This window comes from Pogoniulus pusillus, chromosome 27 (genome assembly GCF_015220805.1).
Source record: "Pogoniulus pusillus isolate bPogPus1 chromosome 27, bPogPus1.pri, whole genome shotgun sequence".
Taxonomy (NCBI): Eukaryota; Metazoa; Chordata; class Aves; order Piciformes; family Lybiidae; genus Pogoniulus; species Pogoniulus pusillus.
In genome coordinates this window covers 10,711,024-10,727,987 of record NC_087290.1, presented here as the reverse complement: position 1 = coordinate 10,727,987, position 16,964 = coordinate 10,711,024, and the positions used below count along the sequence as shown (strand labels likewise).

The following is a 16,964-nucleotide window of genomic DNA, read 5'->3' as shown; positions in this document are numbered from 1 at the left end:
TAATTTGCTGGCCAAGATGGGCCGGTGTTTCACCATCCTCAGCGTTGTCGAACATTGCTTCCTCTAGGCTTATTCTCCCACTTTTAGTTGAAAACCATCGGCCCCTTTACGCACTCAAAGGCCACAGGAAGGTCTTCCTGATACCTTCTCTGAGCTTGGACCATCCCAGCTGTTTCAGCCTGTCCTTACAGCCCAGGAGTTCCAGCACGGAGGTGTTTTTTTTGGCCTTCTTTTGCTCTGCTGCAACAGACCCATGCTTCCCCTGTGTTGAGGATTCCAGAACTCGGCCCTGCACTACAGGTGGGGGTCTCAGCAGAGCTGAGGGGTGAAAGCCTTTCCTTAGGCTGCACTTCTTTTGATGCAACAAGGGATTTGGTGGCATTCTGGGTTGTGAGCATGAGGGCCAGGAGGGAGAGAGCACGGGCGCAGGAGTTGATGGCCATTTTCGTGTATGCTTTGACACGAGATCCTCTGCTGAATAGGCCAGCGACAGTTTGCATGGTCTTGGGGGAGGCTTCGTGCCCTGCAGGGAGAGTGCAGGTGTGTGTCACACTGGCTGATGGCAGACTGATTGGTTCTCACAGGCAGAACATGCAAATACAGGGAGTGACCCCCCCCATTGTCCCACCTCGTCGCGATCCCTGGGTCGCGGAGCAGGTCCGTGGGTCACTGATTCCGTTTCCACCGTGGGGGAGGCGGGTGGGGTCGCGAGGGTCCGCGGTCCGTACCGTTGGTTGCAGTGTCCCTGTGCTAGAGGGCGGTGCGTGGCGGTGGGGCCCGCATCGCGGCGGTGGTGAGGTTAAGACTATACTTTCAGGGATCATTTCTGTAGTTGGTCACTAGAGGAGAGTGATCTTCCCTGATCGGCATCACAAACCACGAGGAGGAGCGAGGTGCTTTCTCCTGAGCGCGAAGCGGGCGAGCGGCGCTGCTTGTGCAGGAGCCGCTGGCCATTGATGACCGTTCCTGCTTCTGCCTTGTGCAGAGGCAGGAGGGAGAGAGCACGGGCTGAGTGGTTTGTGACCCACTCCTTTTTTATTCGCTGTTCCAAGAATAGATGGGTGGAGAGATGAACTTGGGTAGTAGACCTGTATAGGGAAGCATTTCTTAGTACAACAGGTAAACTCCAGGTCCCTAGTTTGTCATGGAATCATAGAATCAGCCAGGTTGGAAGAGTCCTCCAAGATCGTCCACTCCAACCTATCACCCAGCCCTATCCAATCAACTAGACCATGGCACTAAGTGCCCAATCCAGGCTGTCCTTGAACACCCCCAGGGACAGTGACTCCACCACCTCCTTGGCCAGCCCGTTCCAATGGCAAATCACTCCCTCTGTGAAGAACTTTCTCCTAATATCAAGCTTAGACCTCCCCTGGCACAACTTGAGACTGTGTCCCCTTGTTCTATTGTTGGTTGCCTGGGAGAAGAGACCAACCCCACCTGGATACAATCTGCCTTCAGGTAGTTATAGACAGCAATGAGGTCACCCCTGAGCCTCCTCTTCTCCAGGCTAAACAACCTCAGCTCCCTCAGCCTCTCCTCATAGGGTTTGTGTTCCAGGCCCCTCACCAGCTTTGTCGCCCTTCTCTGGACATGTTCCAGCACCTCAACATCTCTCCTGAATTGAGGAGCCCAGAACTCGACACAGTACTCAAGGTGTGGCCTGATCAGTGTTGAGTACAGGAGAAGAATCACCTCCCTTGTTCTAATGGCCACACTGCTCCTGATCCAGGCCAGGATGCCCTTGGCTCTCCTGGCCACCTGGGCACACTGCTGGCTCATGTTCAGCTACTGTCTGCCAGTACCCCTAGGTTCCTTTCTCCCTGGCTGCTCTCCAGCCACTCTGTCCCCAGCCTGTAGCACTGCTTGGTGTTGTTGTGGCCGAAGTGTAGAACCCTGCACTTGGCCTTATTAAATCTCATCCCATTGGCCTTTGCCCACTTATCCATCCTGTCAAGGCCCTTCTGCAGGGCTCTCCTGCTCTCCAACAGATCAACACCTGCTCCTAGCTTGGTGTCATCTGCAAACTTACTGATGCTGGACTCAATCCTCTGGTCCAGATCATGAATAAACATACTGAACAAGAGTGGGCACACTACTAGTGACTGGCTGCCAACTGGATGTGACACCATTCACCACCACTCTCTCGGGCCAGCCCTCCAGCCAGTCCTTGATCCATATCAGAGTGAATCCAGGCAAGCCATGAGCTGCCAGCTTTGCCAGAAGCTTGCTGTGGCAGATGGTGTCAAAGGCCTTGCTGAAGTCCAGGTAGACTACATCCCCAGCCTTCCGCACATTCACCAGGCAAGTAACCTGATCAGAAAAGGAGATCAGGTTGGTCAGGCAGGACCTGCTCTTCATAAACTCCTGCTGGCTGGGCCTGATCCCTTGGCCATCTTGTAGGTGCTTTGCGATGGCACTCAAGATGACCTGTTCCATCGCCTTGCCTGGCACTGAGGTCAGGCTGACAGGTCTGTAATTTCCTGGTTCCTCCCTCCGACTCTTCTTGTGGATGGGCATCGCATTGGCCATCTACCAGTCTTCAGGGACCTCTCCATTGAGCCAGGACTGTTGATAAATGATGGAGAGTGGCTTGGCCAGCTCATCCACCAGCTCTCTCAGCACCCCAGAATGGATCCCATCTGGTCCCTTGGACTTGTAAGAGACCTGCTCAGCCACTTGAATCCTAACTTCTTCCTCTTGGATTAGAGGGGGACTATACTGGTCCCTGACTCCATCTGCCAGCTCAGGAGGCCAATTGTCCCAGAGACAACCTGTCCCACTATTGAAGACTGAGGCAAAGAAGGTGTTAAGTACCTCTGCCTTTTCCTCATCCTTTGTTACTTCTTCCTGGTTGGGTGGTCTATAACAGACTTCAGCTAGGATGTCAGCCTTGTTGGCCTTCCCCTCAATTCTCACCCATAGGGACTCAACCTGATTGTCCTTAATCTCCACTTCTATGACATCCAGAGCATCCTTAGTATATAGGGGCACTTCTCCACCCCTTCTCCATTGCCTGTCTCTCCTGAGGAGTCTCTAGCCATTGATTACAGCACTGTGTGAGTCATCCCACCATGTTTCTGTTATGGTGACAACACCGTAGTTTTCTTCCTCTTGTACCAAAGCTTCCAGCTCCTCTTGTTTATTGCCCATGCTGCATGTGTTAGTGTACATACACTTCAGCTGGGCTGCTGGTTTTACTCCTATCTCTAGCCTACTACCCTAAGCCTTCCTAGGTTTGTCTCTAGTACTGTTGTTTAACTCCCTCCCCCTTCCAGCCTAGTTTAAAGCCCATTCAACAAACCTTGCCAGCTCATGTGCCAGGATCTTTCTCCCCTTCCGAGACAGTTATACCCCAAATGTTGGTGGCAGACTCAGGGCCGTAAAAAGTTCCCCAAGATCAAAGAATCCAAAATTTTGTTGGTGGTAGCAGCCTCTGAGCCACTTGATAATCAGGTATGATTTCCTCTGCCTCTCAGCATTCCAACCTGTGACTAAGGGTAGAGGTGAAAAGATTGCCTGTGACCCTGATCCCTCAACTGCCTTTCCCAGTGCCTTGAAGTCCCTTTTGATTGCTTGTAGACCTCTGGAATCAACACCATTTCCAGCCTTATAACCAACAAGGGATGGTAATCAGAGGGCTGCACTCCAGCAGCTGTCTCGAGCTCCCTTGGCCTTTCCACGGGCGGAGCTACTCCCTCGAGTAGCCAGGAAGGTTTAAATTCTCATGTCCGGTGGGGATGGGGGTGGAGTATGGTGTTCAGTGAAAAGAGATGCCCGTGGAGTGTGTTCGTGCCCTAGTGTCCATGTTGAGCGATGGTGTTCGTGGCCGGTCTGTTCCGTGGGACAAGGTGACAAAGTCACTGCGTCACAGCGCCAGGCAAGGAGTCGAGCAGAGCTGCCTAACGTTGGTGCAAAAAGCAGAGGCTTTTGTATTCGCTGTAACTTGTCTGTGGCTCTGCAGCCCTGGGACGTGGAGTCTGTGGGACTCTGCAGAGATCGCCGTTTGAGATGGTGTTTCTCTGGCATGAGCTGATCGAGCGGCAGCCCTCTGGGCCTGGCCGTGCTGTGCCGTGCTGCCGCGAGGTCCCGATTGCTGCCCCCGGGGAGATGCGAGCTGTGGGCGGCGCAGTTAGCCAGCGCCAGGTCGGGCGGGTGTACGGACACGTCCCGGCGTGGGCAGAGCACGACCCAGCACGGGAGCCGGTCCGGGCGGCGTCACGTGCGGTGCGGCACCGAGGCTGCGCGCTGAGAGCGGTGCGTCTGATTGGTGTGCTCGGGCAGAACATGCAAATGCAGGGGGCGTCTCGCTATCACGCCGCGTCGCGCGGCCCTCCGTGGCTCGCAGGGCTGTCCGTGGGTCGCCGATTCCGTTTCCACCGTGGGGGAGGCGGGTGGGGTCGCGGGGGTCCGCGGTCCGTACCGTTGGTTGCAGTGTCCCTGTGCTAGAGGGCGGTGCGTGGCGGTGGGGCCCGCGTCGCGGCGGTGGTGAGGTTAAGACTATACTTTCAGGGATCATTTCTGTAGTTGGTCACTAGAGGAGAGTGATCTTCCCTGATCGGCATCACAAACCACGAGGAGGAGCGAGGTGCTTTCTCCTGAGCGCGAAGCGGGCGAGCGGCGCTGCTTGTGCAGGAGCCGCTGGCCATTGATGACCGTTCCTGCTTCTGCCTTGTGCAGAGGCAGGAGGGAGAGAGCACGGGCTGAGTGGTTTGTGACCCACGCATTTTCTTTGCTCGTTGTTCCAAGAGTAGATGCTGGAATGGTTTGGCTGGAAGAGACCCCCCAAGCTTCTCCCGTTCAGGTGCCCTGCACTGAGCAGCGACGTCCTCAGCTAGAGCAGTTTGCTCTTTTCGGTGACAATAAATGCCTTGGAACTTTGTTAGTAGCAGGGGATGCGAGTGTCGGTTTTGAAGTCATCGTTCCAAAATCAGATCATTTTTTGGCTGTGTGAGCTGTAGTGGTTTCAGATCCATAGTCCTCTGAGCTATGGATTTGATGCAGAATGAAGTTCATTATTTTGAATAAAATTACCCGAAGTAACAGTTTCTTTAACTCTTGATTACTGTTTTAGGAGAGTTTAGTTTTGTACCAGCATGTTCTCCGATGTTACTAGTGATCATCCTAGCTCATACTTTGGGATTTATACATACTTTAATTGAAAGCATTGTAACCAAATGGTGCATGACATAAGAGAAATTTTATTATAGAAAGGCTGTTTGCTCCCTTTGTCATCTTTTCTTTCTTGTAGGTATTTTTGTTGATGCTTGCAATTCCATGGGACAAACTTCTCTCTTTGTGGCTGCGTTGCTGGGTCTGGGTAAAATAGTGGATGTCCTGCTGCATTATGGCTCAGATGCTAATCAGTTAAGTATATATATATTTTTTTTTTTTCTTAACTCAATTTAATGTTTTGTCTTTTGGTGGCTCTTGTCAATGGACTATACAGTATTCACTGTCTGAAAATGAAGAAGTGCTTTAGATGCACGTTGGTGTTTTAGCCAAATATCCTCAGAGGTAAATAGGTCTTTCATGGTGTATGTTGTTGTTTGGGAGCACATAAACGTTGCTTAAGTGCTGCTTTTTTACCCCAGCAGCACATCTACTGAAGTGTAGTAAGCATAGATTGAAACACTTGACTTTAATGTTCCTCAGTCGCTGTTATGATGGGAGCACCCCTGTCCATGCAGCTGCCTTCTCAGGAAGTCAGTGGATTCTTAGCAAGTTACTGGATGCAGGAGGTGATCTGAGAGTACATGACGAAGAAGGAAAAACTCCTCAGTACTGGGCTATGTCATCTGGAAAAGAAAGCAGTACTCAGGTACACGTGTGTGATAAGTGCTGGGTCACATCTTCATCTCAAAGTGAAGAAAGCTCCACATTCCAGAGAGAAATTCTTGACTTCTAGATATTTATTTAACATTATTTTTCAACAGCAGTAATGGTACTTTGGAGTTCTCTTGATTCAAAATTTCCTGACATGCAGGGATGTGTCTGTCTGGAATTACACCTTTGTGTAACGTGTGCAGTGAGGAGGCTCACAGCCATTTGGTCTGGATCTCTGATGTACGTAATTTGTTTGCTTGTATGTGCAATTCAGGAATAGTTTTCAAGTGTATCTCAGTCTGTGCATGAACAGTGACAGCAAAGGTGCTTTTTTTGCTAGTGCGGTGGCAAAATGTGGTACCAAGAGGGCTTACTCATGACTACTGTAAGGCTTATTCAGAGTACTGCTCCTCTAGAAAAGAAACTTGAAACTACAATTGAGAGTTTGTCCCCTAGTGTTTGAAGTAAGCTTTCTCTTACATTTTCTTGTAATTCATGTTCTTCAGGTTTTTCTGTCTAGCTATTTCTTGAAATGCCTATTTCAATATTGCAGGGAAGTAGTTATTGTTTTTGTTGTTTTTTTTTTTTCAGTAGTCATGATCTATTAATTTTAAATTATTTCTCTGGCAGTTCTGAAGTAGTTTCATTATTGTTTATTTTTTTTCTTTTCCTTCTCCTCTTTAGATGCTGGAATTTATACAGCGTTGTACACTCCACATGCAGGCTGCCATTCAAAACTTTCCCTCTGATCTACTCAGGAAGGTTGGCTCATCAAAAGCTCTGGTCTGCTGTCCATCTAGGTTTAGTGGCCTTGTTCAGGGGTAAGAGTATCTTCTCAGATACTGCAGGACTGAGCATGGAGGGTTTTGCCTGTGCATTCTATTATCTTTAACATATTTTTGTCCATAGCAGACTTAAACCCACTGTATGCTAGGTGTTTATTTCTGTTGTGAAAGTTCTAGATAGAAACTTGATAGTTATAAATATCCATATATTAAGAAATACTCTTGAAATACTGTATTTTAATAGTATTAAAAAGATGGTAACATGAAATAGTTTGCTTCTTGACCTTTTAAAGCCACTGCAAATCTTTAGGGGTGTGTTTCCAACCATTCCAAGAGCTTTTGTGTTAGGAAAAGTACAGGCTCGTGACCAGAAAGCCATGCAGGATGCCTGTATGTGTATATATATATATATGTGTGTGTATATATATAATTCAACTGGACTATCCTGCTTTAATCAAATGCATCATAATGATGTATCTATCAAATATTAATGAGTTGCACAATAATTTGGCATGTCAGCATCCACACAGCACCAGTCAAGTGCGGCATTAAAAAGCTGTGGCTCAAGAAGACTCTCTGCATTTTTCTCTCTTTTTTTTTCTGTATTCACTCATTTGTTACCCTTATAACTTATGTTTTTATTACTTAGAAATGCTGACAGTCCTCTGGGTAAATTTCTAAGAAGTGGAGCCAGTGCCACCAAGAACATTTACAGCTTTGGTTTTGGGAAGGTAAGGCACTATTGAGAATGGTTTTCTAACGGTATTAGTGCAGTTTTTCAGTCACGTATTCTTCACAGTAATTACCCTGCCTGTGTTATTTTTAACTTCTAGTGCATTCTTGTTTCTGCTGAAGGGGTGGAGAGCCCAAATAGTCAGGCCTTTAGTCATTAGTCTGCACTGCCAGAGGAAGCCATTCTGGAACAGGCAATAGAAGCTCCCTTGTTAAATGCCACCTGGGAGAGTTGTTAATGACTCTGCTTGCCCTGTTTCAGCTTCTCTAGAAAGTGAAGCTTTTGACAGGGATATCTTTTTAGCTTCGAATTCTGATGCCTTGGCTCATGCTGCCATTGCAGCAGTTGCACTCCAGTTGTTAGTGAGCTTGTGGCATTTGACAGATCTTGGGAACTGTTGCATCTTCCTTTTGGTTATACCTTGGTGTGGTCTCAGTTTTATCTTGCAGGCAGTGGGCATCTGGGGTACTTGGCATCTCTCCCCATTATCGGGGAAAAGGATGTGGTTCAGGCAGACGATGAAGCAGCATTTTCTTACCATGTTGGACCATACATGATGATGACAAAGTAAGTGGAACCGTAAGCCATTTTAGTCCCACTTAGTGGGTATCTCTTAGTATTTATCAGCAAGTTGTTGTATGAGATTGTCTCTTTGGATACTTTTCCTTGTCTGTTCTGTATTCCCCCACTGCTTTCTGGCTGCAAATGGTCTACTGATTAGTATCTTCTTTAGGCCTTCTTGGGGTCAATAGGAGACAGCACCAGAGCGTTTCAGAATTAGAAAATGATTTGATGCAATCCTGTAACTGGAAAAAAAGCAATATTGCAGACAGCATCCTGTAGAAATTCCTTTTCTTCTTGCAGCTTAATGTGGGGAGGCAGCAGAGTTACAGTGAAAGAACTCAGCTTTGGGCCCCATCAGAACTGCAGTAAACTGCGCTTAGCTGATCTTCTCATTGCGGAGCAGGAACACAGTAGGTAAGAGTGTACAGTAGCCACAAGTGCCCCTGGGGTTTGAGTGTCTCCAGTGATGGGAGGAAATGTGATTAACCTTGGGAGGACTGTTAGGCTGAGGTGACACTTCCTCTCCAGATGAGAAACACAGATGTGTCTTTCCTGTTTTTTACACTCCACTTGCTCCCCAGTGGGTAATCCAGGAGAAGATGATATTCTCTCCTTGTACGCTTGGATAAATACTTCACTACACATTGCTTGGATGGCTTGTTTCTAGATTCTCCTAGCTGTGACAGTAAGCACTCTTTCCTGAATGCCTCCTGACCTATGAGTCTTTTAAAAAGGTGGGTATTTAAGGAAAAGTTAGAAGCATTCACTTTGTGTTGATAAAAATACCCAAAAGGCCAGACCAAGACAGGACTCTCCCAATCTGAGGTTTATCTTACAATGTACTCTTCTTTTCCTCTCCTGTCGCAGTAAACTCCGTCATCCTCATCTGCTGCAGCTGATGTCTGTCTGTCTTTCTGGTGACTTGAAGAAAACTCGTTTGGTGTATGAAAGGGTTAACTTTGGCTCTCTGTACAGCATCCTTCATGAAAGGGTAATTGCAGCACTTGGGTTTTTTTAACAGTAATTAATTGAGAAGAAATTCAGGGACTGCTTCTGCTCTCTTTACTCAAAGGGCGATACACATCAGCCTGTGTATCCAGGTTTGCATTGCATCAGATACTCAGTGTGAGCTGCTGCAATTTGTCACTGACAGATAGTTTAGGTAGTTTTTAGGTGCAGTTCCATTGTTTTCCTTGTTTGGTGTCAGTTTTTGCAGGGCTGTTGTTAAATTCTAATGAAATTTTAACCTTCTGCATGTGGTTCTGTACTGCAAGCGTGGTGAGACCAGCTTTTGCCCTTGAATACTTTCATGCTACAGTTTGTATCATATTGACTTTCTTTGTATAATACATCAAGCCTTAAGGACCTGCAGTGTGGATTTGGTACATCTGGGTGTTTTGTTCCTTCTTTCCAGCGTACAGAGTTCCCAGTGCTGCACATGGAGACAATATTGCATGTGCTGCTTCAAATCAGTGACGCTTTGCGCTTCCTTCACTCCCGTGGATTTATACACCGCTCGCTGACCTCCTATGCTGTTCAGATGGTTTCTTCTGGGGAGGCAAAGCTATGCAACTTAGAATACATGGTAGAGAGGTAAAGAACTTCCTCACTGCTCCTGTGAAAGGGATAGACACAGTTGAAGTCAAATGCAGTGTTAAATTCTGTTGAAGTAGTTCTGTTGATGGCTAGAGACCTCTGCCTCTGAGTCAGGCAGAGTTATGGGAGTGAGGAACTCCAATTTGTTGCTGCTCAGGGAGGTTAACTTTGCCACAGACAGCGCAGCAAGTTTTGGAGCCCAAACCATCACACTTAGTTTCTGTAACTATCTCAAAATAGAAACTAGAGAAGGAACTTTTTACTAGAGCATAGAAGTACCATCACAGAGAAACAGAACCTAATCTTCTAGAACAGAGATTAAATGCTTCTTTGATTTGCTAATTCTGTTGCTGGCCTGGAAATAATTTAAGTCCCCTCTTGTTATGCTGAACTTGTGCTTATGGACGATTACCTGAAATGATTGAAGATTCCACACCTCATTGAACTGGTAGTAATTAACTCCCACCAGTGACAAAAAGACTATTTCTTTTATGTGGGACACCAATAATTTCATCTTGGTAAATTAGTGCTTTAATACAATTTTTCACTTTTTTTTCCTGTAGTGCAGTCTGATTAGAAAGGGAGTATCTGGCTGGTTAGACTGTAAAGGAGAGCAAAGTTCATAATAAACAAAAATTTGCTGATGGTAATGTCCTGAAAGGTGCAAAGATGCTTCCTCAAAGTCCTTGCAAACTCAATTTGTTAATGTATTGTGATGATCTCTTGGCTAACAAAAATTAGACATGAAGAGGAAGTTATTTCCTAGACATACATACACATTGCAGAATAAGTGTTGACAATCTAGGTAGCACCTTCTTATCTTTTGTCTATGGTTGGAGAACCCTGGCCACAGCTAAAGGATTGTGATGGCTTGGGTGTTACCTGCCCCCCCACACACACTTTGGAAATCACCCAACTAGGCTCAGCTGGCTCTGGAAATTTGAATGAGGCTTCTATTTACAGCTTAGCAGAATATACAAGCAGATGTTTACAGTGTATACAGTTATATACAGAAATATGCAGAGTAAAAGGTAATACAGAAACACAACACCCCTCCCAGAAACCTGAGTTCTGGGGCTCCCAACCGCCCTTTCAGCTTCTCCCACCCCTCTCAACCTTACCCCAGTCCCAGGGAAGAATGGAGGTTCATCCAGGGGGGTTAGGAAGCAAAGTGGATTAATCAGAGAGATGGCAGAGAGGCTAGAAAGATGCAGCTCAGCCAGTTCCCCCAGAAGAAGCGACTCCCTTATCTGTTTGGATTCTTGTTCTTATACATCTCAGCAAGCTAATGAGTGAAGTAGACATCACTATTGTTTTCCTTTCACAGCCTGTAATGTAGTCCTTCTCACCAAAACGTTCTAGCTAGCTTCAAACTAGCACAAGGACTGCTTGTAAAATTACTACTGGGAATTTTTCAGCGTTCTCAGATTCCCTTTTGAGTGTAAACTTGTTAAAGGAGGTGGTTTTTTTCCTGTAATGTGCCAGAATACATTTATTAGTGTGAAAACATTACACTCTTGTGTTTGTTATACTTTTTGCAAGTATATTCTGGACTTTTTTAGGTATTTAAACTTTAGAAAGACAGCTACAACAGACTGAGGTGTTCAGTTCCAGAAGAGATACCCTCTAGTCAACTGTGCTGTGTGTCCCAACTCACAGCTTCTTTCTCTTTGTGCAGCAAAGATGGTGGAGCACACAGTGATCTGACACGTGTTCCTGTCCCAGTCCAGCTGTACAGGTGGTGCTCTCCTGAAGTAATCCTTGAAAAAGCTGTCACAGTCAAATCAGATATTTACAGCTTCTGTGTGGTCATGCAGGAAGCCTTGACAGGTACATCTGTAACTTGGGGCTTTAGTCACAGGAGTGGTCCGCTGAATGTTTTCAGTGCAGACTGTGAAGCCACAGTGTCTGTTTAATTCCCCTGCGTGCCTGTAAAATGTTGCTGTGATAGCTCACGCAGAGTTAACTTGGAAAAGGAAACCTAAAGTTGATGACAGTAGCAAAGACTCCTGGAAATGTTTGTAAAATCTAATTGGAAACCTTCAGATTGCTTAACTAAAGGATGAGGTTCATGCTGGTGTTAGATACAATTTTGGTTATGGTCTTTTCCTGCTGGTTATCTTTCTTCTTCATATGGGGACAGCAGCACATTCAGCTAAGTTCACAAGGCACAGAACAAGCCTGTGCAGCTTTCAGCTGCTCAGATAATGCCATGTATTATATATTGACTTTCACTGTTAAATGGTGAAATAGGATAAACAATTACCCTAAAAAATTGCACCCTCTGTTGGCTAGTTGGTAATAAAGAATCCAGAGTGTGCTTTGCAGTGTAACTGTCCTTGAGAGACTGCTGTCAGCTCCTATTAAAGCATCCAGTGTTGCAATAAGATAGAGAGGAGATGCCAGAGTGGACTGAGTGCTTGTGTGGTTGTAAATCAGAGGATGTGCAATAATGCTGCAGTGCCTTTGGTTCTTTTCCCTCTCTTTTTTCTTCCCTTTTTTTCCTTATTTTCATTAACTTTGACAGACAGCTTGTGACAAAGTCTGTATTTATGTCCTGCAGAGACCCCTCCATGGAAAGGCTTTGAAGGCTTAGTTATTAAACAGCTGATCATTTCAGGACAACAGTTAGAAGCAGATGTCAGACTTCCTATGCCCTATTATGGTATCACCAAGTCAGGGCTGGAGCCTAAACAGAAGAACCGCTCCATGAACCTTCAGGACATTCAGTATATGATGAAAAATGACTTAAAGGTGACTTCCAGGATTGAAACCTTCCCTGTATTGGATATTGCAGCATTTGCTGTCCATTCAGATTCAAGTTTTTTTGCTTAAATCTAGATGGGAGACAGTTGATGACACTGAGTATCTTTTTCTGGTTGTGGGGGCAAACCACCTTAAAAGAGAAAGCTGAGACACTGAACTGTCAAATGTAGTTGTCTTTTATTGCATTTTTTGTGTTACAGGACATAGCTAAGTCTCAAACTGGTTGTGCTGATGAACTGTCAGCACAAAGACGTGCTGTTTTTGCAGATGTAAACATCTGCTTGGCTTCAGCTTTCAGCTACCAGAAGAGAATACAGGAATTGCAGGAAAAGGAGACAGCTGAGGCTGGTGAGTTTCTTCTAGCAAGATGTCCCGTGTCCTTTCCATAGCGTATTCTTCAGTCCATAGAGGTCTGGTAAAAACAACTAAAATGTGAGCATGTTCAGACTCTGTGATGTATTTCAAAAAGAGAAGGCAGTTAGCTTTGGATTCTAGCTGCCTCCCTAACGCTAAGGTGAGCTCAAGATGGTAAGTCTGGTTGTTTGAAGTTGAGACATTATTTTCAGCAGAGGTGTTAGATGCTGCTCATGTAATCTCTAACAGATGTTGCCTCTTAAATGCATGAAAGTAGTGTGTTCTAATGGACATCTGGAGAAGTGGCTTAACACTCAGAATCAAATTTTCCAGATGGCTTTCCTGCCCCAAGATACTCTCTGTCTCGTGAGGAGAATGGTGCTTTAGTGGACCAAGAGGCATCCACCAGTCTACAGCCTGTTGGACAAGACAAAGTCTGTGATGCAGCTTCTGAACTCGAGATGACTCCCAATGTCAGTGATGTGGATGACAGCCTCTGCAGTTTTGAAATCAATGAAATCTTTGCCAGTTTTTCAGACCTTCAAGAAGAAATACTGGAAGAAGGAGCTGGATTGGGTCAAACAACTAAGGATAAAAAAAGGCAGCAAGAAGAAGAGAATCCTCCTGCATCACCTGAGAGGCACTGTGAGGAAAAGTCAGTTTATGAGGAAGGTGGCTTTCCAGAATTGAGTACAGAGTATGTGACAGAGAAGGAGATGAGTGAAGCCTCTGACCTATCCATGCTGGTGCAGGTGAGCAGAGGTGCTGGGAGAACCATAACTAGTACATCCTCACCTGACCAGTACATCAGCAAATGTGTTCTTAACCTAAAGATTGCCCAGAGCATGCTACAGGAAGCATCAGATTCTTTGTGCAGAGCACACGAGAAACTAGATGGAGAGGAAGCCACCAGAAAGCAAAAGAAGCTGCTTCGGGAGACACACTGGAACAGATCTGATGGCACTTCTCAAAGCACCCACTACCCTTTTTCTGGAGATAATACCTTTTTATGGAAGGCTATAGGTCCACCATCAAATATCTGTATTTCACCATTAATAGCACATCAAGCACAAGGAGCACGGCATGGAAACAGCTGCCAGACTGCTTCAAAGACAGCAAAGGAAATGGAGGCAATTCCAGAAGAGAAGTGGGAGTGCTTACATGAGATGAAGAAGAGTAAAAATGAAAAGCATCATGATCTCAGCTTCAGTGTGGTGGAAAGCCTGGATGATCAAATGAGTCTAAACCATGAGGTAAGGTGTGGTGTAAGGGGACTGCGTTTATCGCTTCCTTAGTAGGTAAAGAGATGTAGTTATGGAAGGGTCCAAAAGGAGAGGTGAATTTGCCTTTTAAAATGCAGGTGGATGTCATATACATAACATATAGGAATGACTGTAGTCAGCTCAGCAGTGCTGTAGTATTATTTTTTCTTTCTTCCCTTTCCTGCCAGCAAAATACAAGTCCAGTGGCTGAGGAGGGAATAAACTCCTGTAGTGAAGTGGGGATGGGCCTGTCAGAGAAAAGAGTGAGTGGAGAAAGGCATTTGTGTACTTAGTTATGGAGGTATAAGCTGCCATTACAAAGGGCCTCTAGATAATTTTCATTATTAATTACAAACGTTTGACATGCTTAGCCCAAAGGGAAAGAGAGAAATGAATGTATTGATTTGCTGTAGGAATAATCTTGAGTCATTTAGGTCCACTCACTGCTCTGGGAGCAATGTTCTGAGTGTCCACCTCCATACAACTGAAACCTCCTGTTAAGCTAGGGCAGAGATTTTCCTAGGGTAAGGTCTGGAGTTGTTCTTTCTCCTGAGCAGTGCTACTAAAATATAACCTAGGGAATAAGCTCTACTTGGTCCAGTTCTTAGTGTTTCTCATAGGTAGTTCAGCTAGTAATTAACAGAATGCCTGATGTGTGCTGAATCATGGCTTGTTGGACTCATTTCAGCATTTATTCCCATATGTATCTGTAAGATGCAAAAGAAAGTTCAACTTGCAGTGTCAGAGAGGAGGTGATTCACATTCTGCAGCAAATGGAAGTGAAGAGAGGTGGTGAGTTCTGAGCATATTCACAGAAGAGTTAATTCTAGCAGATTCATCTAGGCACATCCACTGTCAAAAGTTCCCCCATCCAGGACTGAGGATGGCATTTAGTGGTTTTTGCAGTAAGCCAGAAGCCATCTGGCATGGTTTGGACCCTGCTGTGATGCAGTCATCTGCAAAGCTGGTTGGATATCTGCTGTGACAGGGATATTCAAACAGGTTCTGGATGTCACTCTGATGTCCATCAGTGTTCCACAATGGTAATAATGCATAAGGAGAGCAGTCTAATAACTGTCCAACCACCCTTAGGTGGTTCTCCTTTCTGCTCAGCCTCATTTAACTCTCAGTAGAAATACTTTGGTGTGGGACTAGGACCTATGTTAGGGGCTGTGAGAGTAGAACAGTCTTGCCAAACCCAGTGACAGCAAAGCATATGCAACTTCATTATGTTTGCAGTGCCTTTTAGTGTTGTCCCTTTGTATTTCTAAGTGTGAGTGGAAAGTACACCTTGAAAGTACTCTGCAAAACTTAGGCGAATTCATATATCTTGTTAGTTGAGAAGATGGGGACAGGCACCTCCTTCAGTGTTTGGGTTGAATCAGTTGGAGAAACTGCAGCAACGTTTCAGCTGATTCAAGTTGGATCAGTAAAGACCTATTGGCATTGGATGTGCTTGGTTAGAAGATAAATATGTCAGGTGCTGACATAAGTGGTCAATTAATGAACTGTAGATGGAACTCAAGTTGTGGTAGGATTGTTGTTATCTAAATCTGATCTTCTGACTATGTTCAGCTATCCACTGATCACCTTACTGACCCAAATAAACCACATCTGTACAGCATTCATTGTCTGCTGTTTATACAGCTACACCTTCTGGAGGCAGTCAGCAGCTTTTCAGATCTAGATTTAACATATAGCTTCTCTAGTTCAGCCATAGTAGTCCTAGATAACTGTCTATGCTTTCTAGGCTGCTGAGGACTTAATCTTCCCGTTCTGGTGGGTTCTTAGAACGTGTACTTGCAGCCTTTTAATTAACATCAAACCAATTTCTAGCCTTTTACTGACTGGAGAATACTTACTCTGGTGCATTAACAGTCTGGTGTGTTTCCTCACCATGTGTTACAGGTGCTATGCGAGGTCAGGATCTGAAATTCACAGTGCAGAAATAAGTGAGGAGAGAAGGATGATGCAATCAAAATGGAGGAGTAAGTAAATCAGCGTTTAGCACGAATGCCAGCAGGGCTTACTGCAGTGCAGTGCACTGAAACCTCACACGTTTTGTTAATGAAGGAAGGGCTGTGTGTGCCTTAATTGCTGAAGCACCATTGGGCTGCTCTTGGATGGAAACCAAATGAGTAGGATCCTGTGTCTTGCACATTCGGGGCATAAAATAATCACGAGCACGTTAGGATGGTTTGGTTATAAAACTCAAGGAATTTCTGTCCCTGTTGTGGAGGATGTAAGGGAGAGACAGCACAGGAATTTAGAGAAGGTGGTGTGGCAGCGACCAGTGGATGGCAGCACAGGCATGAATAATGGAGAATGCCAGCTGACAGAAATTGCTCCTGTGAAGACTTGTCCACAGCAATTTATGCAGGTTTTAAGCTTCCCTTAAAATGGAAGGATGTGTTTAGCTCTCATCATGATGAAGGGATTTACAGGCTATAATTTTAACATTTCAAAGCCTGCAGACTCAATGAGACACAGGAATGCTTTGACAGTCCAAATTCTGTTGTGTGAATTGGTAATTTTGTTCTTTTTGTGTAGCTGAAGTAAAGCAGATGGCCAGAAGAGTGGCCTCAGGACAACTAGAACTTGGCTCTCCGTATTCAGCCAGTGAATGTACATCTGAAAGTGAAGCAGAGAGTGTAAAGGAATCCTTTCAACATGTCACTGTTAGATGCCAGAAAAGTCAAGGCCAGCAAAGACATAGGTGGCAGACAGGTGGTAACGTTGAGCCTTGGGATCTAAGCAGTGAGGATAGATCTGAATCTGAAGAGAGTGATTTACAGTCTACATTTAGAAGTTCTGGAGGTAAGGTTGAAAGCCAAACCCCAATCTTTTCTCTTTGTCTCACTTCATCTCCCAGCAGATTTCAGTTTCTGTCATTTTGTTACAGCAGTTGTCAGTTTTACCTTCCAGGGTCTTGGCCCCAAAGCTGGGCAATCAGTCAGTCATTGGTGAACATAAATAATAGACTAGGATGAATATTACATGTTAATAGGTGGAGTTAATTCCAGTGAGCTTGCAGACCCTCCATCATGCTTGATTACTGTGTGTCAGTGGGGGAGACCC

General features: G+C 45.4%; 1 protein-coding gene and 2 non-coding genes across 3 annotated transcripts in view; all 3 read left to right on the top strand.

The window, feature by feature from the left end:
- TEX14 (testis expressed 14, intercellular bridge forming factor) overlaps positions 1 to 16,964 on the top strand; it is a 37,991-nt gene that overhangs the window by 4,087 nt on the left and 16,940 nt on the right. Inside the window, exons 3-17 of the mRNA XM_064166136.1 lie at positions 5,252 to 5,366; positions 5,656 to 5,821; positions 6,511 to 6,647; positions 7,261 to 7,342; positions 7,781 to 7,911; positions 8,209 to 8,322; positions 8,776 to 8,899; positions 9,323 to 9,501; positions 11,183 to 11,334; positions 12,068 to 12,258; positions 12,471 to 12,618; positions 12,958 to 13,877; positions 14,575 to 14,678; positions 15,795 to 15,874; positions 16,437 to 16,703. Of these exons, the coding sequence (XP_064022206.1) occupies positions 5,252 to 5,366; positions 5,656 to 5,821; positions 6,511 to 6,647; positions 7,261 to 7,342; positions 7,781 to 7,911; positions 8,209 to 8,322; positions 8,776 to 8,899; positions 9,323 to 9,501; positions 11,183 to 11,334; positions 12,068 to 12,258; positions 12,471 to 12,618; positions 12,958 to 13,877; positions 14,575 to 14,678; positions 15,795 to 15,874; positions 16,437 to 16,703 (2,910 nt within the window). The remainder of the gene's footprint in view (positions 1 to 5,251; positions 5,367 to 5,655; positions 5,822 to 6,510; positions 6,648 to 7,260; positions 7,343 to 7,780; positions 7,912 to 8,208; positions 8,323 to 8,775; positions 8,900 to 9,322; positions 9,502 to 11,182; positions 11,335 to 12,067; positions 12,259 to 12,470; positions 12,619 to 12,957; positions 13,878 to 14,574; positions 14,679 to 15,794; positions 15,875 to 16,436; positions 16,704 to 16,964) is intronic.
- Positions 802 to 1,017, top strand: LOC135187786 (small nucleolar RNA U3). The gene has a single exon (XR_010307446.1). It is a non-coding gene; the product is annotated as a small nucleolar RNA U3 (small nucleolar RNA).
- On the top strand, positions 4,497 to 4,712 carry LOC135187776 (small nucleolar RNA U3). Its single transcript, XR_010307437.1, has one exon. It is a non-coding gene; the product is annotated as a small nucleolar RNA U3 (small nucleolar RNA).